Genomic DNA, 19,989 nt, shown 5'->3' on the forward strand with positions numbered 1-19,989 from the left:
CTTGAATATTTTGAGCCCACTTTACCATACAATCTTTCACCAATTCCGTTTCCGAGTCCAATTCTATTAAAGCATTATAAATTCTCTTTATATGCGCTCGAGTTCGATCTTTGATCTGTTTTACCAAATTTTCATCCATCAGCGTCAAACCAACCTTCTGGTCTAACTTCCACCTAACTTGCAATTGAGTATACCGAAACCAAGACTGTACAATATTTTCTTGTTTTAGCTCGGCTAGTGACCTTAATTGCCAGTCACTCCCTTCCAATCTAAGTAATTGCTTATAAGAAATCATATCCAAATCACACCCATAGTTACCCCCTCTATTGCGTGTCCAGGAATCCCCCAAATTGGTATTTTATAATTTAACTTATAATAATACTTTTTCCAAACACGCAATAAAGCACTTCTTAAAATGTGAGATTTAAAGGCCTTATCAACTTTTTTATCATAAATCAAATATGCATGCCACCCATATAATAAATCCCATCCCTCAGTATAGAGCACAGGTCTGCAACCCGCGGCTCTGGAGCCGCATGCGGCTCTTTTAACCATCTCCTGCGGCTCCCAGTCCTCTGCCATGTGCAGTCCAAAAAAAAAAGTGGGACTAAAAAAGTTCAACCAATCAATTCAAATATGCAGGGTAGGTGCATATCTCGCCTTGGCTCCACTCTTCAGTCAAACCCTGTTCTGCGCATGTACGTGCATGTGCACACATTTTTTGTGGCTCCCAGTTTTTCCTTTTGTGAGGGAACCGGTTCCGAGTGGCTCTTTCACTGTTTCAGGTTGCTGACCCCTGGTATAGAGTATACTTTTATTGGTCAAATTAAGCCAATCACTAACCAGTGTTAAAACCACTGCATCATAATATAATTTCAAATTAGGCACTTTAAGTCCTCCTCTTTCCCGAGCGTCTTGTAAAATCTTAAGTTTAACTCTCGGTTTTTTCCCCGCCCAGATAAATTTATTAATACCCTTCTGCCATTCATCCAAATTAGCATCTTTTTTCAATATAGGTATCATTTGAAACAAAAAGAGAAACTTTGGTAAAACATTCATTTTAACAGCTGCAATTTTTCCCAACAAAGATAATTGTAATTTTTTCCAATTTTTTAAATCCTTTTGTACTTTTGACCATAACATCTCATAATTATTCTTATATAATTTCACATTAGAAGCTGTAATATATACCCCCAAATATTTAACCTTTTTCACAATTTCATAACCTGTCAATTTTACTAACATATCCTTCTCATTCATAGTCATATTTTTAGATAAAATTTTAGTCTTATTATTATTCACCTTAAAGCCCGAAACTTTCCCATATTGTATTATAATTTCCATCAAATCTACAACCGATTGAATTGGTTGAGATAGTGTAACAACCAAGTCATCTGCAAATGCTCTTAGCCTATAATCATTCTGTTTTATTTTTATTCCCTTTATTTTAGTTGATTCCCGAATTTTAATCAATAAAATCTCCAATGTTAAAACAAACAATAATGGTGACAGGGGACACCCTTGTCTTGTACCTTTTTCAATTTTAAATGCATCTGTTAATCCCCCATTAATTATAATTTGCGCCGATTGTTGTTGATATATGGCCTTAATAGATTGCAGAAATTCACTAGCATATAACTTTTGATAAAAATCCAAAAAACCCTTTTTAATCAAATTTTGTTGATATGTTTCTTTGCCCTTATATTCTATTTTCTCTATTGTACGTAACCTCTGTTTCTTCCTTAATTGATAAGCTAACCACCTACCAGGCTTATTTGCATTGCAAAAAGTATTATGCTTCGCATATCTCAACTTAGTTGCAACCTGATCCGCCATTAACATATTAAATTGCTCTTTCAACAAATTAATTGAAGTCCTTAATCTCTTATCTGATGGATTCAAAATAAAAGCTTTCTCCTTCAATTTAATCTCTTCTTCCAATTCTTTACGTTTTTGCATCTGCTTACGCCTATGACCATTGTTCATATAAATCAAAATCCCCCTCATATAAGCTTTACTGGCATCCCAAACCATTTCAATCGGTGTTCCTTTATGCATGTTCAAAACAAAAAACTCTTTTAAATAATCTTTACATTTTTCTGAAAGTACATCATATCTAAATAAATTTTCATTCAACCTCCAAGATCTTCTTATTCCATCCTCCCTAAACAATTCCATCCATACAGGACTATGATCCGATAACATTCTAGGAAAAATCTTGACATTCTTGACCCTGGAAGTAAGATCACCAGTAACTAAAAAAAGTCAATTCTAGAAAACGATTGATGCCTGTCCGAAAAAAAGTAAAATCTCTATCGTCCAAATTCCGCTCCCGCCAGATATCTCTTAGTTCCAAGTCTTCTTTCAAATCAAAAAAACTTTTAGGCAATCTAGAATAGATAGGAGAATTTTTAGAAGACCTCTTCTTGTCCTTATTTGAATCCAAAACACCATTCCAGTCACCCATCAAAATAACAGATTTATAATCCAATTGAATTAGTTTATCATGTAAAGACTTATAAAACTTTCCTTGCTGTTGGTTAGGAACATATAATCCAATAATGAGAATCTTCTTGCCTTGTAACAATAATAACATATCTTCCCTGTGGATCAGATTCAATTAACGTAGCAGATAAATCTCTTCTAAACTATATAACCACTCCACTCTTTTTATCTGGAGCAGATGCTATAAAATGAAGTCCCAACTGAGAATTAATCAAGTATTTTTGATCTTTTGAACAAATATGAGTTTCTTGTAAGCAAACAATATCATTTTTATGTTGCTTCAAATAACGAAACACTTTCTTTCTTTTTAGTGGTGAATTTAAGCCATTAACATTCCATGTCAAAAACTTTATCGCCATCCTCAGCGACCTGGAACCTCTGGAACTCCACCTGGAGATCCGCAGTTGGTCTCTTCGGTCGCACCCCTCCCACCGGATCCGTAATAACAGGGCCTTGTATCATAGGCCCAGAATCCATCTTCTGTTTCAGTTGTTCCTTTTCTCTCTGCTTATGCGCCACACGTGTCATTCTCTGGTCTTTTGGATCAGCCTTTAACATCAAACTCTGTTCAGTGGGTTCAGCCAATTGTGCCTCTCCAACAAACTGTGCTGATGCACCTTCAACTTGTTGTTTTTCTTCTTCTACTCTCTTAGGCAATGGAGATGGTGGTGAACCTGCTTTCAGGACATAAGTATAAAATTATTTTGCCTTAGCAATCGTATTAAGTCTAGATCGTGTCCCTGCATGATTCACTATTCCAATAGGGATCTCCCATCTGAACTGAATTTGTCGATTTTTAAGTTCATCAGACAAAAAACCAAAAACCTTCCTTTTTCTCAACATCTTAGGAGGTATTTCTTTCAAAATTATAATATCTTTACCTGCAATTTGAAATCTCTGTTGATAAAAGGCCTGGATGATCTCATTTCGAAGTGACCTCTTAGAAAAATAAATCACCACATCTCTAGGTAAATTCTTCTGCCTCGCAATCCAGGAATTGACCCTGAATTTTTTTTCCACTTTCCTTGATAACTCCTTAGGATCCCATCCCAAGATGGGAGCAATAACCTTAATCACCTCTTCCAGTAATTCCTCACAGGGGTTTTCTTTCAACCCCCCTTATTCTCAGAGCAAATTCCATTTCTTTAAATTGTGAAATCATCACCTCATCCTCAATTTTATCAATTTTATTTTCTGCTTTAGCAATTCTATCTTCAAGTCTTTCACTATTTTCCACAACCTCATCCACGCGGTCATCTAAACGTTCAATATGTGCAGCCAGCCCTTGAAATGCAAACAAGATGTCTTCTCTCATCTCTCTATTTTTAAACTCAAGATCAGCTACCTCTTCCTTTATTTGTAAAGTCATTTCTTGTGCCTGCAACTTCAAAGCATCCTGCAGGTCTTTAAGTGTAAGTGCTGGTGGTGGAGGAGAGGGTGGAGGGGATCTGGGTTTTACAGTAGATTGAATAACAGGAGAAGAGATTGAGGTTTTAGAAACAACAGGAACTGCCTGCCGTCTTGAAGCCATTTTCACTTGCTACAAATCACTTTCTCTTATCACTTTCACTTTCCCTCTGCACTCCGGAGGAAAAAAAAAATAAAATCCAAAAAAAAGGAGAGGAACTCTTAATAACAATAATAATAAGAAAAAGAAAAAAAATCCAATTTTTTTTATTGAAAAGTTTTAAAATACATTTTATCTTTAACAATCCCCTCTCCCCCTCCCCTACCTATCCCTCCCTACCCCTACCCCCCCTTTCCCCCCCTCCCCCCCAACTTCCCAGAGCTAAGTACAGGGTATAAAAACAAAGAACAATCATAAACATCCATATGCTACCAACAATAAATTCTTAAATCTATCACTCTCTAGCTCATATAAGATAACTACAAACAATACTGATATTTCATATAGGAAAAAAAAAGAAAATAGAAAGGAAGACTTATTCAAATGCTAAATGAAACTTTTTAGTCCCATATTTCTTCTGGATATATTCAATCCATTTTTTCCACTCCATTATATAGCGTTCTTGCGAATGATCTTTCAAATAAGCCGAGATCTTTGCCATTTCTGCCAGGTCAGAAACCTTTAAAGTCCATTCCTCTATAGTCGGCAGTTCCTCCTTCTTCCAATATTGACCTATTAAAAGTCTTGCTGCTGTAATTAAATTCAACATCAACTTAGTGTCCACAACAGTAGCTTCTGTAATTATACCCAACAAAAAGAATTGCGGACAAAACTTTATCTTTTGCTTGAAGATCTTCTGCATATTCCACCAAATTTTTATCCAAAAAGCCTTAACCTTTTTACAAGTCCACCATATGTGAAAATATGTTGCATCTTCACCACCACACCTCCAGCATTTTGGCTGATAGTTCGGGTACATACTTGCAAGCTTTTTAGGATCTAAATGCCATCTATAAAACATTTTATAAAAGTTCTCTCTTAAGTTTTGAGCTTGTGTAAATTTTACGTTCCTCACCCAGATCTTTTCCCACGTGTCCATTGTAATAACTTCTTGGATGTTCTGGGCCCATTTTATCATACAATCTTTAACAAGTTCTGTTTCTGAGTCAATTTCTATCAATGCAAGATATATCCGTTTGATATGTGCTGGACCCTGATTTCTAATTTGCTTTATCAAATTTTCATCAGTCATTGCAAAACCAGTTTTCTGATCTTCTTTCCACCTGGCCCGTAACTGAGTATATTGAAACCAGGTTTGAACAATCTTCTCATCTCGCAAGAGATTATACGATTTTAAACACCATACACTTCTTTCCAAGCTTAAAATCTCTTTATACGTGGTCACGTCATGTTTGAAACCAACATTTATGTTTTCTATTGCGTGTTTTGGAATTGCCCACAATGGCATCTTACAGTCTAACTTGTGTCTATACTTCTTCCAAACTCTCAACAATGCCTGTCTTAAAATATGCACTTTAAACACATTATCTACCTTCTTATCATACAACAAATATGCATGCCAGCCAAATAACAAGTCGTGGCCCTCAAGATTTAATAATCTCTCTTGTGTCAAATTAATCCAATCACTTATCCCTGCTAACGCAGCAGCTTCATAGTATAATTTAAGATTGGGCATTTTAAGACCACCTCTTTCACGAGTATCTTGCATAATCTTAAGTTTAACTCGTGGCCTTTTCCCTGCCCAAACAAATTTATTGATACCCCGTTGCCATTCTTCCAAATTAGAATCTTTCTTAAGAACCGGTATCATTTGAAATAAGAATAAAAATTTAGGCAGGACATTCATTTTCACTGCTGCGATTCTTCCCAACAAAGACAATTGCAATTTTTCCCAACTCTCCATTTCTTTTTGAATTTTTCCCCATAGTTTTTCATAATTATTTTTATATAACTTTGTATTAGAGGGTGACAAAAACACCCCCAAATATTTGACCCTTTTAGCAATCTCAAATCCAGTTAATCCTTGTAAAAGAGCCTTTTGCGATACTGTCATATTTTTGGCCAGAATTTTAGTTTTTTTTTTTTTTTTTTTTTTTATTGAAAAGTTTTAAAAATACAGTTTTCCTTTAAAAAACCCCCTTCCCCCTCCCTACCTCCCCTCCCTACCTCCCCCCTTCCCCCCCCTCCCCCCCCCCTCCTCCCCCCCCACCTCCCCCTAACCCCCCTCCCCCCCCCAGACTTCCCAGAGCTAAATACAAGGTATATATATATAAAAAGGCAATCATAAACAACCATATACTAACAACTATAAATTCTAAAATCCATCACTCTCTAACTTATATAGGATCAAACAAAACTTAGCATTATTAAATATATATAGAAGACAAAATAAAAAAAAGAAAAAAGAAAACGAAAGAAGACTTATTCAAATGCTAGATAAAACTTCTTGACCCTATACTTATTCTGGATAAACTCAATCCATTTTCTCCATTCCATAATATAATGTTCTTGCGAGTAATCTTTCATAATTATTTTTATATAGCTTTGTATTAGAGGGCGACAAAATCACCCCCAGATATTTAACCCTTTTAACAATCTCAAATCCAGTTAATCCTTCTAAGAGGGCCTTTTGCGGTGATGTCATATTTTTGGCCAATATTTTCGTTTTTTGTACATTAACCTTAAATCCAGAAACCCTCCCATATTGCATTATTATCTCCATCAGGTCCACAACAGAGTTTTCTGGCTGGGTCACTGTAACAACCAGATCGTCTGCAAATGCCCTCAGTCTATAATCCTGATCTCTAATTTGTATACCCTTAATTCTTTCCGAACTCCGTATTTTTACTAGTAATATCTCCAGTATTAACACAAATAGTAAAGGCGATAACGGACACCCTTGCCTTGTGCCCTTCTCAATATTACATGCTTCAGTCAAACTATTGTTAACTATTATTCGGGCAGTTTGTTTTTGATATAATGCCCTAATTGGTTGCAAAAATTTATCCCCAAAATTCATTTTATCTAAAACTTTCATCAAAAATTGCCAATTCAGTTGATCAAAAGCTTTTTCAGCATCTAAAAAAATTAGCGCCGCAGGGATCTGGTTGTTCCTTTCCAAAAACTCTAACACATCAACTATATGCCTCACATTATTTTTCATTTGCCTACCACTAATAAACCCAGTTTGATCCCCATGAATCACCTGTTGCAGAACCCTCATCAATCTGTTAGCCAACACCTTAGCAAATATCTTATAATCTGTATTTAAAAGTGATATCGGTCTATAGTTTTTAACTTGAGTAGCATCTTGATCTTCCTTCGGAATCAAAGAGATAAAAGCAGTTCTCCAAGACGGAGGCACCTTTCCCCCTCTCTGAATTGTCTGGAACAGTTCCTTTAACGGCTTTATCATCTCCATTTGTAAATTTTTGTAGTAAACCGCAGTCAAACCATCCGTACCTGGCGCTTTATCCAACTTCAATTCCTTAATTGCTATGAGAATTTCTTCTTCTGTTATCAACTGGTTAATCTCCTCTTTGTGCTTGCGTAAGAACCGGGATGCTAGCATTCTCCAAATATACATCAATGTCTTTTTCATTAATCTTCTCCTTAGCATATAATTTAGAATAAAAATCCACAAAGGCTTCCTTAATAAGATCCTGTTGAAACACAACCTTTCCCTTATGTTCAATTTTATCTATATTAGAAGCCCTTTGCTTTTTCCTTAGTCTATAAGCTAGCCATCTACCTGGCTTATTAGCATTGCAAAAAGTATTATGCCTAGCAAACCGCAAGTTGGTTGCCACTTGATCAGCCATCAATTTATCAAATTGTCCTCTTAATAGCTTAATAACCTCCTTAGTCTTCACATCCGATGGATTCAAAATTAAGACCTTTTCTTTTTCCCTAATTTCATTCTCCAATTCTTTCCTTCTGGCTTCCAAAGTACGTCTGTATTTATTATTCATATATATCAACACCCCTCTCATGTAGGCCTTGCTAACATCCCAAACCATGTCCATAGAAGTATCCTTATTCATATTAATTTCAAAAAAATCCTTCATCCGCTGTTTACATTCTTCCACATTTCTCTGATTTCTAAACAAATTCTCATTTACGCGCCACGAGCGCCTATCCCTATTGTCCTTATTGATCTCTAACCAAACTGGACTATGGTCCGAAATAGTTCTTGCACAAATCTTTACCTTCTTAATCCTAGAAAAAAAATCATTAGTCAGCAAAATAAAATCAATCCTAGAAAAAGATTGATGTCTGTCAGAAAAAAAAGTATAATCCTTTTCATGTAGGTGTATGTCACACCAAACATCTCGCAATTCCAAGTCATCCTTCATTTCAAAAAAGGATTTAGGCAATCTGGCATGGCTCGGAGCACGCTTAAAAGAACCAGCCTTGTCCATCTGTACATCCAAAACTCCATTCCAATCCCCCATAAAAATAAACGATTTGTAATCCAATTGAGTAAGCTTTGTATGAAGTGAATCAAAAAAATCAGCTTGTTGTTGATTAGGAGCATACAGTCCAACTAAGAGCGTTTTTTTACCTTCTAACAACAAATCTATCATAACATATCTTCCTTGCTTATCTGCTTCAATTAATTCCGCTGTTAGAGTACTTTTAACGTAGACAACCACTCCATTTTTCTTATTCATCGCAGAAGCAACAAATTGCGTGCCCAACCTTGAGTTCGATAAATACTTTTGGTCCATAACCCTAATATGCGTTTCTTGCAAACATATAACATCAATCTTAAATTGTTATAAATATTGAAAAACTTTCTTTCTCTTCTGTGGTGAGTTTAATCCATTAACATTCCAGGTTAGAAACTTAGTCCCCATGTGTGGCATCCCGAAGCTTTTGGAGCACATCTTTAATAGCCCCTATATTTTCTTTGGGCTGCGCTCCTCCCACAGCTTCGCTGTAAGTACGCTTTGAGAGCTCCATAAACCTCTGCTGGTCTTGCTCTTGTACTTGTCTTGCTCGTTTTACAGCGGCACGCGTCAACCTCTGCTCTCCAGCAGCAGCCGATGAAGCTGTTAGATCCCCTCCAGCACCATTCTCCTCTGTCTGTCCATCTTCAGCCTCTTGAGGTTTTCCCTCTCCAGATCCCTTTGCAGCTTCCAGGAGTGATAGAGGAGTTGCTTTTAAAACATCATTGTAGAAATCACGCGCCTGAGTCACAGTAACCAGACGGTATCTTTTACCTTCGTGCATCACCACCAATCCAACTGGAATCTCCCATCTAAACTTAATATCACGTTGCTTAAGTTCCTGTACGAGAAATGCAAAATCCTTCCTTCTCCTTAAAATCTTTGGAGGAATTTCTTTTAGAACCAGAACTTCTTGCTCAGCAACCACAACTTTAGTATCATAAGCAGCTTGAATAACTTCATCTCTAGTTGCTCTCTTTGTAAAATAGACCACCACATCTCTAGGTAACTTCCTCTGCCTTGCAATCCATGAATTTACACAAAAAACTTTATCCATGCATCCCTCTATTTCAGATGCTGGCTGGCCCAATACTGCTTCCAAAGCCTCAGAAATCAGCTGCTTTAGGTCTTCTTTAGGATTCTCTTTTAAACCCCTGATTCTAATAGCATACTGCATCTGATGATACTGAACAAGGCTCAATTCTCCGTCCATTTTATCCCTTAAATTTTCATTCTCCAGTACCTTTACTTCCAATATAGTGTTCTTTTGACTAAGATCCTCCATTTTTTCTTCCAAACATTGCACACATTCAGCCACGCTTTCCACTGTAGACAAGATGTCTACCCTCATTGCACTAAACCTCTTGTTAAACTTCTCTTCCATCCTCTCCTCCAATTTCTCCAATTTCTCCTCCAACTTTGCCATCTTATCATCCAGCATTTCTGACATTACCTGGGATTGCTTTGCAAAGGCATCTTGTAAGTCCTTAAGCGTCAATGCCACAGGAGGTGCAGGAGGAAGCAAAGCTTGCAACGATGTCTGTTGCACCGGGGAAGTTCCCGCACTCCGAAGAACTTTAGAGGAAGATTTAGCCGCCATCTTTCCTCACTTTCACTTGTTGCGCACTTTCACTTTAAGTTTATAAAGTCCATTAAGCTAGGGAGTAAGAATAAAAATCCTCTTCACCTCGACCTCCTGTACCGCTCTGCCTGCTCCTTTTACTCCAAAGTCTTTCCTTCTGGCAGGGGTGGTTGCAAACGCCTGGCTCTGCTGCAAAAATCCCGGAGCAGAGACGCTAAGCAGCTGGGAGCAACCCAGGCTACGGGGGAGTTCAATCCTTCAGCCGCCCAAGCTTTCAGCTCAGGCGGCCCCAGAGAACTCAACCCCTACCTGGGGCCTCACCCCCTCCTCTTCTCCCGAGGAGGGGGCTTCAAATCCACCTAAACAGCTGATCGGCGCTGTTTTAGGTGGAAAAAACTCAGCTGTGAAGCGGATAGCCCGAAACGGCTATCTTCGGCGCCGCGCCGCCACCGGAAGTGGATTGGATTGGAAAAAATCCTATATATTTTTTAAATTTTAACAGTCTTCGTAATTTATTCTTTTAAAAAGAAAAAACATTTTGGCACCATTTTTTTCCCTTTTCTTCAAAGTTTAATTTATAAATGGAGAAGATTAAAGCACTTCGAGTTAAAGTTCTGAATACTTGCAACTTTACTCCTCCTGGTCAGCTCTGTCTGCTTTAAAAGCATACATAAATCACTATAATCCGCAGATGTGGATGCAGCGTCTAGCTTCACTCCTACACGGAGCAAAGGCGTCCTGGACTCGCAGAAAGCCTCGGACTCCGTGGGAGCTCACACCCTCCGACCCCCAGATAATTCTGGGAGGTCTTGGGGAGCTCTACCACTATCCGAGAAAGCTCACCTCCCCCTCTTCTCCCGAAGGGAAAGTTTACGAGCCGTGGAACAGCTGATTGTCACCGTCTCCACGGCTCCAACGAAGCCTCAGGGCGGGCGGCCAGAGAAAAGCCACCATTCAGCTCGGCGTAGCCACCAGAAGTCCCATTCCAATTTACATTATTGATTAGATTGGGAAATTGTTACCCAGTAATTCCAGAGATAGAAACATATGTAATATTATTATTTTATCTTTACAGTGGCACAGAAGATTGTTTCAACCAGAAAAAAACAGCAGCTTTCAATAGGTCCTTGCAAATCATTACCAAATTCTCCAAGCCACTCATCAGTATGTTCAACCCAGGTCTCTGCAGTACATATTAGCCAGGTATGGAATTGCATTCATTAATTTTACTGGTAGATTAAGATTGGGTATAAGTACTTTTTGTGATTCTGACAATGGATATTTTCACTTCTCCATTGAATGTTACCTGATTTGAATTAACATTTTATTTGTAAGTGGTTTATTTCTAAATAATTATCATTTTTAAAAATCATCAGAAATATTCCCAAAGTGGGATACAATGATTTTGCCTTGAGATTCATACAGTAGGTAAAACTGAGACATAGTGGAATGATTCCTAGAATTAGATACAGTAATTTAAAAATACAATTTGATTAAAAGGATTTCATGCAACAGAAAGAAAATTGTTGAACTATATATTAAAAGGTCCATAGTAGCTGCAAATCATAGAATTCTGCAGTTGGAAGGGATCATTTTTGCCACTGAGTTCAGTGCTAGAATCCAGATTGAAACCTGTGTAATCTATGAGTGATAGCATCAGCTTTAGATTTCAGTAAAAAGAAACCAACCATCTCTCTGGGTGATTGCCTGCACTCTTGAACTCTTGTTACTATTACAAAATTACTCTAACTCAAACCTATTATTCTGTACCCTTCTGTCTGGAACAAGAGAATTCTTCAACATGAGTTTTGACATCCCTCCTCTCCACCCTGCCCCAATTATCTTTTCTTAAGGCTAAATCTATCCAGCCCATTCTATTTTTCAGAATCCTTCATAAAACATTGTGCCAAGAACTGCACACAATATTCAAGACAGGATCTAATTTAAAAAAAAACAGAAGAGAATGAAATAATTATATGATAAATAAATGCAACAAAAGGTGTAGTAAAGAATAGAAATTATTGGACAGCCTTGTGCTTTCCTTTTTAACTAATCTCAGTTCTCCTTTTTTCCTTCATTGTTGTCCTCTTCTATCTTTTTCCCTTCTTGAGCCAATTGCCCCTATTAAACAATTACTTCAACTTTATATAAGCAAATAAGTTACCATTCACATAATACCAGTGTTCACAAAGTAGGAGAAAAATACATTATTCTATGTAATCATATCATGAGCTGAAAAAGAGGCAAAAAAGCAGTAACAACATGGTGAAATTAAAGGAATCTTCCAGAATTTCACAACAGCCATCTAATTTATACATATTAACAAGGTATTAGCCTCATTAATTAACCCTTCTCATACATGTAGGGTTGCTTAACCTAACAACGACTTTGTCATGGTTCCGATAGATGAAACCCATCAAAAGAACTTCGAGGCAAAATTCTTCCTTAAAGAACATTTAGTCAAGAAACAAAGTTTCGGCACTAAAGGAGGAGAAGAGAAAATGGCTGCATTTTCATGAGTTGTCAAAGCAGGAACATCCAATGCTAGCAGCATTGACAGACTTCTTCTGGTTTTGAATTTTATAGTTCTGTTAACGTAGACAAGAATTGCATCTCCCTTTTCTACAGCTATATTACACTGCTGGTTTATATTCATTTTTGCAATCAACTACAATTTCAAATCCTATTATGTCCAACCAGCTATTTCCCTGTCCTGTATTTATGCATCTGAATGCTGTTCTTTTAAATTTCATTCTATTATCTTTGGCTAATTTCTCCAGCTTATAAAGATTGAGGGGTCCTTGGTGCTCTCTGAATTTGCTTGCTTTTTTGCAGACATTTCATTACCCAAACTACCGTATATACTTGAGTATAAGCCGACTCGAGTATAAGCCGAGACCCCCAATTTCACCCCCCAAAACTGGGAAAAGTTGTTGACTCGAGTATAAGCCGATCCGCCGTTCTGCAAGCCTCCGCCGCCGGCGGAGGCTGGATCCGCGCTCTGCAAGCCTCTGCCGCCAGCAGAGGCTCGATCCGCCATTTTGCAAGCCTGAATACACAGGAATACCCTGTTTGGCCGTGGCTCTCGGGGAAGCCCTGGCTGTCTGCTTCCTCGCTCCACGCTGCCATTCGGGGCCCGTGCGTTCCCCGGGCAAATCGCGGCGCCCAGCAGGCGAGGAAACACGCCCGCTCCAGTCGCCCCCCCCTTCCCTCAGGAGACGCGAAGCAAGTGACCGCCCGGAGCTTACCGAGGACTTGCGCGCGGCCGAGGCTTCGGTGCTTCCAGGATCGCGCGCACCTCTCCCAAGCCGCCGCCGTCCGGAGACCTGCCGAAGTTTGGGGAGGTTTGGGGAGGTGCGCGCGCACCTCCCCAAACCTCCCCAAACGTCGGCAGGTCTCCGTTCCTCCGCGCAGACCTGCCGACGTTTGGGGAGGTTTGGGCGCCTCCCCAAACCTCCCCAAACGTCGGCAGGTCTCCGTTCCTCCTGCCGACGTTTGGGGAGGTTTGGGCGCCTCCCCAAACCTCCCCAGGTCTCCGTTCCTCCGCGCAGACCTGCCGATGTTTGGGGAGGTTTGGGCGCCTCCCCAAACCTCCCCAGGTCTCCGTTCCTCCTGCCGACGTTTGGGGAGGTTTGGGCGCCTCCCCAAACCTCCCCAGGTCTCCGTTCCTCCTGCCGACGTTTGGGGAGGTTTGGGCGCCTCCCCAAACCTCCCCAGGTCTCCGTTCCTCCTGCCGACGTTTGGGGAGGTTTGGGCGCCTCCCCAAACCTCCCCAGGTCTCCGTTCCTCCTGCCGACGTTTGGGGAGGTTTGGGCGCCTCCCCAAACCTCCCCAGGTCTCCGTTCCTCCGCGCAGACCTGCCGATGTTTGGGGAGGTTTGGGCGCCTCCCCAAACCTCCCCAGGTCTCCGTTCCTCCTGCCGACGTTTGGGGAGGTTTGGGCGCCTCCCCAAACCTCCCCAGGTCTCCGTTCCTCCTGCCGACGTTTGGGGAGGTTTGGGCACCTCCCCAAACCTCCCCAGGTCTCCGTTCCTCCGCGCAGACCTGCCGACGTTTGGGGAGGTTTGGGCGCCTCCCCAAACCTCCCCAGGTCTCCGTTCCTCCGCGCAGACCTGCCGACGTTTGGGGAGGTTTGGGCGCCTCCCCAAACGTCGGCAGGTCTGCGCGGAGGAACGGAGACCTGGGAAGGTTTGGGGAGGCGCCCAAACCTCCCCAAACGTCGGCAGGAGGAACGGAGACCTGGGGAGGTTTGGGGAGGCGCCCAAACCTCCCCAAACGTCGGCAGGTCTGCGCGGAGGAACGGAGACCTGGGGAGGTTTGGGGAGGTGCCCAAACCTCCCCAAACGTCGGCAGGAGGAACGGAGACCTGCCGACGTTTGGGGAGGTTTGGGGAGGCGCCCAAACCTCCCCAAACGTCGGCAGGTCTGTGCGGAGGAACGGAGACCTGGGGAGGTTTGGGGAGGCGCCCAAACCTCCCCAAACGTCGGCAGGTCTGCGCGGAGGAACGGAGACCTGGGGAGGTTTGGGGAGGCGCCCAAACCTCCCCAAATGTCGGCAGGAGGAACGGAGACCTGCCGAGGTTTGGGGAGGCGCCCAAACCTCCCCAAACGTCGGCAGGTCTGTGCGGAGGAACGGAGACCTGGGGAGGTTTGGGGAGGCGCCCAAACCTCCCCAAATGTCGGCAGGAGGAACGGAGACCTGCCGAGGTTTGGGGAGGCGCCCAAACCTCCCCAAACATCGGCAGGTCTGCGCGGAGGAACGGAGACCTGGGGAGGTTTGGGGAGGCGCCCAAACCTCCCCAAACGTCGGCAGGTCTGCGCGGAGGATCGGAGACCTGGGGAGGTTTGGGGAGGCGCCCAAAGCTCCCCAAACGTCGGCAGGAGGAACGGAGACCTGCCGACGTTTGGGGAGGTTTGGGGAGGCGCCCAAACCTCCCCAAACGTCGGCAGGTCTGCGCGGAGGAACGGAGACCTGGGGAGGTTTGGGGAGGCGCCCAAACCTCCCCAAACGTCAGCAGGAGGAACGGAGACCTGGGGAGGTTTGGGGAGGCGCCCAAACCTCCCCAAACGTCGGCAGGTCTGTGCGGAGGAACGGAGACCTGGGGAGGTTTGGGGAGGCGCCCAAACCTCCCCAAACGTCGGCAGGAGGAACGGAGACCTGCCGAGGTTTGGGGAGGCGCCCAAACCTCCCCAAACGTCGGCAGGAGGAACGGAGACCTGCCGAGTTTTGGGGAGGCGCCCAAACTTCCCCAAACGTCGGCAGGTCTGCGCGGAGGAACGGAGACCTGGGGAGGTTTGGGGAGGCGCCCAAACCTCCCCAAACGTCGGCAGGAGGAACGGAGACCTGCCGACGTTTGGGGAGGTTTGGGGAGGCGCCCAAACCTCCCCAAACGTCGGCAGGTCTGCGCGGAGGAACGGAGACCTGCCGAAGTTTGGGGAGGTTTGGGGAGGTGCGCGCGCACCTCCCCAAACCTCCCCAAACTTCGGCAGGTCTCCGGACGGCGGCGGCTTGGGAGAGGTGCGCGCGATCCTGGAAGCACCGAAGCCTCGGCCGCGCACAAGTCCTCGGTAAGTTTTTTTGTTGACTGGAGTGGAATTTTTCAGCCCAAAAAGTGGGCTGAAAAATTCGGCTTATACTCAAGTATATACGGTAGGTAACATCGTCAGTGCTAGTAAGGAGTGCAGTTTTCTGTCAGCTTTATATTCTGGTGGCTTGCCTTTCAGTGTTGGTGGGGGTGGTCTTAGAGATTCTTTGATTGGGCTGTTTGCTGTTGGCTTCTTTGCCAGTTTCTTTATTGGGGTGTTGTTTACTTGATTGTTGGTCTGATGTTAACCTAGGAGTTAATCTATGCTGATCTGGATGCTGATTGCTGGCGGAGAGGTGTTTGGGTCTTTTTGTTCCTTTTTGGGCTGGGTGATAGTCTCTTTTGCATAATCTATAGATGTTGTTAATGTCTGTGTGTCTATTGATGGCTTATTTGTCAGAGTGCCAGGCTTCTAGACATTCCCTGGTGTTTTTGGTGTCTCTAGTTGGTGTTTGTGGATGCGTTCTGCCAGTCTTCTGCCTGTTTGTGCTACATAGTGGTTGCCACTATGTAGGACAACAGGCAGAAGACTGGCAGAACGCATCCACAAACACCAACTAGAGACACCAAAAACACCAGGGAATGTCTAGAAGTGGTTGTTGCAGTCCTTACATTGCATGTTATAATGTTTTACAACATACAGTGTAAGGACTACAACAACCACTATGTAGGACAAATAGCCTGAGGACTGGCATAACGCATCCACAAACAGAAGACATGATGAAAATTTTTTAGTTTCAACAGATTTAACCATAGCTTCAATTAGAAAAGTATGAGACTCCTAGACCATTTTTAGACCAAGCCAAGTCTAAAAATGCCAGGGAATTTTTAGAAGCCTGGCACTCTGACAAATCAGAAACTGCAAGCTCTGCAAAAACTAAAGTAGTGCTTTATGAGCCAGAGCATAGAAAAAGAAGTGTTTTAAAGAGTGTATGGTTATATGGAGAAAGGCTAGGGTGCGTTGGTTTAATCCTAGCATTGTTATTAAGCCTAGTTGGCTTGTGGTTAATAGTGCGATGATTTTTTTTAAAAAAAATTAATTGTGTGATTGCTGTGGCAGCTGCAAATATGGTTGTTGTTGCCATAGTGCTTGAGTGAAGTAGGGCTGATAACCCTAACCCTAATCCAGTAGTGGCGAACCTTTTAGAGAACGAGTGCCCAAACTGCAACCTAAAACCCACTTAAGTATCCCCGGGTGACAGGTGGGCATGGGCCGCTGGTTGGGTGTGGCCTGCCGGGTGGGTGTAACTATGGGGGTCATGGCAGACTGGGGGCGCGTGGCCAGGGTGGGCGTGGCCAGCTCAGTGTTGCTCTTGGGGAGGGATGCCTGTGCGGGCTTGGCATGGTTGGGGGAGATCCAGGGGGTCTCTGGCAGGTGGGGCATCTTGCTCAGGTGATGGCTTGGGGGGAAGGGGGCAGCTACACCCCCTCCCAAATGCTGCTGTCTCACAAAAGCGGGATGAAAAATCCAAAAAGTGACAAGGAAAAAAGTTAAAACAGAAGAGTGTCTTGTGATGGTTTTCTTCCTTGTGGGGTGGGGTGGGGTGGGGGGAGGCTCCTGAGCCCCACAGCTCTTCTGAGGGGGGGAAGAGGAGAGTGGGGAGGATCTGTGCTGGGATCGTTGCTCCTTGTGCCTTCTGCTGCCCACCTGTGCTCTTCTGCCGCAGATGCCACGGCTCCCCTTGCCTGGCAGGACAGGGGAGCACTCGCACACAGGGACGCACATGGGACTGCTGCCTCGCTTTCTGTGCCATGTTGGGGCTGGGCTGGACTGGGCTGGGTGTGGTGCCTGCATGCTGCTTCTTCCCCTGCGGACATCAGGAGTGCCCACCTCACCTACCACTCATCCTGGGGCAGCTGCCGGTGTCCGGCGCTCTCCAGCAGCATTGGGCAGGAGGCAGAAAATGGCCAGTTTCGTCATGACACTTTGCGTATTGCACCCATTGCTGCTGCAATGCGGCTCAGCTGAAAGTGGCTGTGGAGCAAGTGGGGCAGGTTTCCCACCCATCATGCCGATCGCCCTGCTGCCACCATTTCCCACCCACCCACCACGCGGATTGCCCTGCCATCGCTGCCATTTCCCCCCCACCCGCCTCACGGATTGTGCTGCCGCTGTTTCCCCCCCACCTGCCGCATGGATCGTGCTGCTGCTGCTGCTGCCATTTCCCCCCACCCGCCGCATGGATCACCCTGCCGTCACCACTGTTTCTCCCCCACCCGCCGCATGGATCGGGGTGCCGCTGTTGTTTCCCCCATCCCCCGCAGGGATCACCCTGCCGCTGCTACCGCTTGGAAAAAGCCTTTGCCAACTGGCTCTATGGCTGCAGAGCAATTTCACGTCCCGCGCCCCTCACGGACAATCCAGGGAGCAGAGATCGTTTCCAAGCCTTCAGAGCTTGGATCAAGGCCGTGGGGTGATTTGGCGGCACCCCAAAGGCCCGATCCAGGCTTCGGAGGCCTGGAAAAGGCCTCTGCCTCCTGGATTGGCTGGGGGGGGGGCCGAAATCGCTCTGCAGTTATAGAGCCGGGCAGCAGAGGCCTTTTTCAAGCCTCTGGAGCTTGGACCAAGGCTGTGGGGCAATTTTGCGGCGCTCAAGCAGCCCGATCCAGGCTCCGAAAGCCTGGAAAAGGCCTCTGCTGCCCGAATCAGCCATGGAGAGGGGTGCGAAATCGCTCTGCAGTCATAAATCTGGGTGGCAGAGGCCTTTTCCAGGCCTCCGGAGCCCGGATCGGGCTGCTGGCAGTCTGCAAAAATTGCTCTGCAGGCATACCTGGACTCATGCTGGCAGCTGCCTCCACCCTCCAGCCCGGATCCAACCAGCTCTTGCAGCTGCTCCCTGACTCCCAATGTAGAGAGAAAGAGAGTGAGAGCGCACATGGAGAGGTGGAGGGGAGCAGCCTGGCCCCGCCTACTTCTGGGGTGATGGCGTGCATGCCCACAGGGAGGGCTCTGCATGCTGCCTGTGGCACACGTGCCATAGGTTCACCACCACGGCCTTAACCGAAATCAGCAGAGATTAACTCCAAGGTTAAGATCAGGCCAACAATCAAGTAAACAATACCCCAATCAAGAAACTGCCAAAGAAGGAAACAGCAAACAGTCTAACCAACACTGACAGGGAAGCCACTAGAACAGGGGTGTCAAACTCAATTTCATTGAGGGCCGCATCAGCATTGAAGTTGCCCTCAGGGGGCCGGGTGGGTATGGCCAGGGTGGGCGTGGTTAGAGTGCGTATGGCCTACTGGGTGGGCATGGCCAGCTCTACATCGTTCGCATCAAGAGTGCCTATGGGGGCCTGGGCAGGAGTGGGACAGATCTGAGGGTCTCTGGCAGGAGGAGGGTCTCTGGGCCAGGACCAAGGCAGTGGGGGCCGTTCCCTCACTGTTTCCAGGATGGCTTCGCGGGCCACATGAAACCACTTCACGGGCCGGATCTGGCCCCCGGGCCTTGTGTTTGACATGTCTGCACTAGAATATAAACTGACAACAAACTGTCTTACTAGCACTGATGATGTTATCTAGTTTGAATAAAGAAATGTCTGCTAGAAAACAAGCAAGCTCAGGGAACACCAAGAATTCATGTCAACCCTGAGCTACAAATATTCTTTATTAGTATTATAAAGATTGTTTTGAATATTATTTCTTACCCACCTAAAATCTGTATTTTTGATAACATTCCCTGCCCTTTCAACAAAATTGTTAATAAAAATAATGAAGAGTTGACCATACAAGATTATCTTTTATAGCCTCTCCTCAGTTGTTGTTGTTGTTGTTGTTAGCTGCGAAGTCGTGTCCGACCCATCGCGACCCTATGGACAACATTCCTCCAGGCCTTCCTGTCCTCTACCATCTTCTGGAGTCCATTTAAGCTCACGCCTACTGCTTCAGTTACTCCATCCAGCCACCTCATTCTCTGTCGTCCCCTTCTTCTCTTGCCCTCGATCTTTCCCAGCATGAGGCTCTTCTCCAGTGAGTCCTTCCTTCTCATTAGGTGTCCAAAGTATTTGAGTTTTAGCTCTCCTCAGTATAATGTCAAATTAGCAAACATTGCTTTTTGAACACAATTTTATGTTTCTACTTGCTTGTCATGCCATTAAACCGACATTAATTAATTTACTATCATTATCAATAGTACTTTGTCAAAGGCTTAGCTGAAATCAAGGTATATTATGTCTGCAATATTTCTAAGAGGGCATTTTTGGGGTAGGCACCAGGTTAGAAACAAATAATGAGCTGCTCCTACCTTAGATACAAAACCAGGTAGGTGACCTTGGGCTAGTCACTCTCTCAGACCTAAGAAGAAGGCATGGGCAAAGCACTTCTGAAAATCTTACCAAGAAACTGCAGGGTCTCGTATAGACATTCACCAGGAATCAATGCTAACTTGAACACACACACACACACGGAAAAGTATTCCCATTATTTTTAAGGATATTACT

General features: G+C 44.1%; 1 protein-coding gene across 1 annotated transcript in view; it reads left to right on the forward strand.

Annotated features, from left to right (window-relative positions):
* LOC308674458 (arf-GAP with GTPase, ANK repeat and PH domain-containing protein 1-like) overlaps positions 1-19,989 on the forward strand; it is a gene marked incomplete at its 3' end in the record, with an annotated part of 309,655 nt that overhangs the window by 159,936 nt on the left and 129,730 nt on the right. Inside the window, exon 7 of the mRNA XM_081338915.1 lies at positions 11,043-11,170. Coding sequence (XP_081195041.1) covers positions 11,043-11,170 — 128 coding nt within the window. The remainder of the gene's footprint in view (positions 1-11,042; positions 11,171-19,989) is intronic.

The sequence above is a fragment of the Vipera berus genome (genome assembly GCF_964194415.1).
Source record: "Vipera berus genome assembly, chromosome: 1".
In the NCBI taxonomy this organism is placed as follows: domain Eukaryota; kingdom Metazoa; phylum Chordata; class Lepidosauria; order Squamata; family Viperidae; genus Vipera; species Vipera berus.